General features: G+C 62.8%; 1 protein-coding gene across 2 annotated transcripts in view; it reads right to left on the bottom strand.

Annotated features, from left to right (window-relative positions):
* Window positions 1-4,075, bottom strand: part of LOC102263687 (chromosome unknown open reading frame, human C2orf71) — a 9,190-nt gene extending 5,115 nt beyond the window's left edge. The window contains exon 1 of one of the 2 annotated variants that reach the window (XM_005861424.2): window positions 115-4,075. In XM_005861424.2, coding sequence (XP_005861486.1) covers window positions 115-3,779 — 3,665 coding nt within the window. In that variant the 5' untranslated portion in view covers window positions 3,780-4,075. The remainder of the gene's footprint in view (window positions 1-114) is intronic. The other variant, XM_014535770.1, reaches the window with a different exon arrangement.
* Between the last annotated feature and the right edge of the window lie 287 nt (window positions 4,076-4,362).

The following is a 4,362-nucleotide window of genomic DNA, read 5'->3' as shown; positions in this document are numbered from 1 at the left end:
TCTCTAATTGCCTCTTCTCTTGGAGCACAGTTTGAAAGCTATGGACCCAGACATCCCAAGGGCCCATCTGTCTATTCTGGTAATGGAGGGCCATGGCCTGAGGGCTCTCCTTACCTGCTCTGGCCATGCTGGGATTCACAAGCATTGCTGGTGGAGCCTGGGGCAGGCAGGCGAAGGCGGACACCTGGCTGGCGGTCGGAAGCTGTCCTTCTGACGAAGGGCTGAGGGTTGAGGGCACACAGAGTCGTTCCCCGCTGCGAGCCCCCCCTCAGTCGTGGCCCTGAGCTGCTCCTCCAGCATGCTGTGGGGGTCTCACGAGGGCCCCCATCTGCAGGTGGCAGCACTGGGGTGAGTGGGTGGGCTGCTGAGATTGACGATTTAGCTTCAAACAGAGAGGAGGTGGCTGGGCAGAACCCGGGACATGTGTTCCCAGATGCTTTGGCTGTGGCTGCCTCACTGTCTTCAGAACCTCTTGTGTCCTTGTGCCCCTGCGGGGGGGACTCAGGAGGGGGAGGGGAGGGACCAGAGGCCGGGGACCTTGCTTCTGTGCGCTGGGCAGGGGGGTTGGAGAGCTTGTGCTGAGCAAGTGGGCTCTCAGGGGGCGGGCTGGGCAGCTGGTGCTGGGGTGGCGTCACTGTTGGGGGGCTCAGTGCCCTGGGGCTCGCTGGAGGGCTGATTGTGGGGCCGGGGGACCCGTGCACAGAGGGGACACTGGGCTGAGCAGGTCTGTGGGAGGAGGGCAGGCTTGGGTGCCTCCTGTCTGCTCTGGGCACCCCATGTGCCCGGGTAGGAGAGGCCTTCCTGCCCAGTGGGGAGCTGCTCTCTTGGCTCTGCCTTGGGGCCTCAGAAGAACGCGGCCCCCGAGTTGGTCTGGGCAGGCCAGGCTCTGAGGTCCTGTTCTGCCCAGATGTATGGCTGGAGCGGTGCCAGGGAACTGCCCTCCGGGGCTGCTTGGAGAGGCTCATGGTCCTGTCCACGCGTGCCTGACCCTGAGCCCCACCGTCCTCTGCCTCTGGGATTCGGCTGATCGCTGGCAGGCGGCTGAGGTCCCCGGCCAGCTTCCCGGGGTTGCAGCTGCTCCTGCCGCCCCCGAGCCCTGTGCTGCAGGGCCCTGTGGGGGTGGCCGCGTGCCTGCTGGGCAACAGGTCGGTGGGGCTCATGGAGGCTCTTAGCTTTGGGGAAGCCCATGTTCTCCGGGCAGAGCCAGCCTCTCCCAGCCCTGGCAAGTGGGTCCCTTCAGGGGAGCTCCCCGCCAGCTTGCTGCTTTCGGGGGGCTCCAGAGAAATGAAGGACTTGTCCATCAGGATTTCCAGGGGCGGCGGGGGGAGGCGCTCTGGGTCCTCTGCTTCATGGGGAGGGTCCTCCCTCGTGGATGCTGCTGGCAGAGGGGGAAAGGCAGGTGCGAAGGGCCTCCAGCCTGGGCCCGCTGCGGGAGAAATTTGGGGCTTTGGATACAAAGGGGCAAGCCCCCTGTAAATGGGAAATCTGGGGGGCATGATGGGGACCCCCCACTTCCTGAGACAGGGGCCCGGCCCAGAGTCTTTGGACTCGCCCAGTGTCTGCAGACTCTCAGTGGGACTGAATGTTTCAATGAGTTTCTTGACCGAGGTTCTGGGGGGATGGCCCCTGCCGGCCCAGTCCTGGGCCCTAGCAGCCTCCCCGGCTCTCTCCCCTGGTGGGATGGCATCTGGAAGCCGCTCAGATGTCCCTTGCCAGGGCCGTTCACCCTCCAGGCGGGGACTGCGTGTCTGCGGAATGCTCTTGTCCTGACTTGGCAAAATGCTGAAGCTCTTGGTCAGCGAGGCCTTCAGCTTGCTGATGGTGCTGCTCGGGGCACCCCTGCCGTGGTGGTCGGGCCGCAGAGATGCTGCTCTGGGCAGCAGAACCTGCCCCCTGCTCTGCCCCTGCCCCCGGGTGCCCAGGGCGTAGAAGGCCTCCAGCCGCTGGCTCAGGTCTCCCTGGACCCTCCGCAGCTCCTGGAGGGTGAGCTCCTCCACGTGGCCCTTCAGACACGCCTCTGACTGGGACCTCCTCTGCCTCATGGGGCCCCCCCTGCTGCCATGGACCGTGCTCGGTCTTGGTGGGACCACTGTCCTCTCCTCCTCCTCAGCCCAATCCAGGTGTCCAGAGGACACAGGGACAAACTTGATCCTGTCACTGATGGCTTCCTTCATCTTCAGAATCATTTCCCGCGCTTGGGGGCTCCTCAGCCTCCTGGGGAGTAGCTGAAACGGGCCCTCCGGGCCAGCAGGTGAAGACCGCGGCCGCGGATGCAGGCTGTCTTCCCCCTCCTCTGTGCTGCTGTCTTCTCCGGCACCGAAGGAGGGAGTGGTCACCAACCCAGAGCCTTTAGGAAGATGTGCGTCCAGGGAGACCCCGGCCCCAAAGGAGTCGCATGCATTGCCTTTGCCCAGCCCTCCTGGCCTGCGGGGAGCACTTTCTGGGCCTGAGCTGGAGGGGCCGTGGCTCCCTGCTCCACCCTGTGCTGCTGGCTGCACCTTGGCCCCAGGAGGCCCTGAGAGCGGCCAGTCCTGGGGTCGGTCTGCACCCCTCCAGAACGGGCTTTGCTGCCAGGTATGTCCCAACTGCCCGGCCTCTGCCGTGGGGGGAACCCCTGGCTTCCACTCTGCAGGCTCCGGCGTTAGGTCCCAGCTGGCTTGCTTGCCCAGCCAGTCCACCTGGTGCACAGACTCACTGTCCGCACCGATGCCACTGTCCTCAGAGCACAAGGGTAGGCCCTGCACCCAGGGGTCGCTGTGGCCGCTCGCCAAGCTCTCCAGCTGCCCCAGAGTCCTTAGGAGGCGCTCATCCATACCCCTCTTCACGCTCAGCTGGTTTTCCAAGTGGCTGGCTGTGGCTTGGAGGTGGCTGCCGGAGCCCTCCAGGCAGCCACCGGTGAGCGAGGCCACCGCGCCCCCCAGCACCTGCAGCCGGCTCACCGTGTATTGCAGCAGCTGCTGCAGGAGATCCGGCTGCTCCTGGGGCTCCCCTTTCCTCAACGGCCAGGCCAGATCCTCCCCGACTTCCTGGAGGAGCGCCTCTCCATCCCTGGAGATCTCCCCCAAGAGCTGGTTAGCCTCCTCGAAGCACAGCAGCAGGAAGCTGACCATGGGCCGCAGCAGCTCCCGGGTCTGGGTGGCCTGGCGGGTGAGGCTCAGGATGGCTTCGTATTTGGAGAGGCAGGAGTGCAGGTAGGTGTAAGCGTGCTGGTGGGCCTTCACCAGGGGCTCGGGGAAGTCCACTTTGCCTTCAGACCCCTGAGCGGGAAGGGCGGTTTGGCAACGGAGGCCCTGCTGCCTGGACCTGGGGCATTTGGGCTTCTTTTCCCACAGGGAGCTCCCCTGGGTGGTGCCCTCTGCACTCTCTTCCCCACAAAAGGCTTCCCCCTGCGACTCGCGGGAGCTCTGTGTCTTGAATGGAATGTCCTTAGCCATGTGGCTTTGTGATGTGTTCAGCTGGGATGGGGAGGTTTTGGTTTCTGGGATCAGTCCTTCCAGATCTTCCCTGTTGCCTGCAGTGGAATCTCTTGTGAGCTGACAGTGACCTTCAGCCAAGGTTTGGGCCCACCCGGGACCTGGCTGCGCCTCTGTCGGCCTCTGTCCCTGGGACAAGGCCCCCCCAGAGTCATAGCAGGTGGAGCTTCGGTCCAGCACGGGGACGGCGCCCCTCTCACTGCCCCCCACACTTCCTGGCAGAACTGCTTTGGGCTTTTTAAAAAACTGGATGCCACTCTTAGCCACGCTGTTAATGATGTCACTGTGGGAAGGTGTACACCCCATGATTTCAGCTTGTATTCATCTCCTGCCCTCAACCCTCGTAATTTCTAAAGAGTCACATCGAAATAGCAGCAAAAGGCAGTCTTACTAGTCCATCCAGGCAATTTCCAGGCCAGAATCCTTTGAAGTCCGTGGTATCGTGTCCTCAACTCGGAACGAGCTCTCTGACTCCCTGGCCCCCGTGTAGAGGTGATGGTGCCTGTTGTCTGATGTTGTCCGAAGTTTTGACCCCTTTGCGGTCAGCGAGCAGCGGGGCAATTGTGAAGGACCGAAGGCTCCTGGATTAGGGGCCTGCGTTAGCTCGTGTCCTGGCAGATGTGGACGGCGAGTGGGACTTTAAGCCTATTAGGTTAATCACGCCCCAGCCAGTCAGCACCGGCAGTGTGCTCTAATATAGAACTTCTCGGCACTTACTCTCTGGGGAAGCGGATTATCTCTGCACGTGCTTATGCTTTTAATTCTGTTCAGAGGCCACATGAAACCTGGAGAAATGAGCCGTGATTGCACAAGGCTCTGGAAGAGACACATTTGTGGGACAGAAGCAAGGGCGCCCCGATGACAGATCCTGGCAGAGAAGTGACCTTCA

This window comes from Myotis brandtii, unplaced genomic scaffold, assembly GCF_000412655.1.
Source record: "Myotis brandtii unplaced genomic scaffold, ASM41265v1 scaffold1501, whole genome shotgun sequence".
NCBI classification, from domain to species: domain Eukaryota; kingdom Metazoa; phylum Chordata; class Mammalia; order Chiroptera; family Vespertilionidae; genus Myotis; species Myotis brandtii.
The sequence above is the reverse complement of the archived record's forward strand: the minus strand, read 5'-3'. Positions and strand labels throughout refer to the sequence as shown.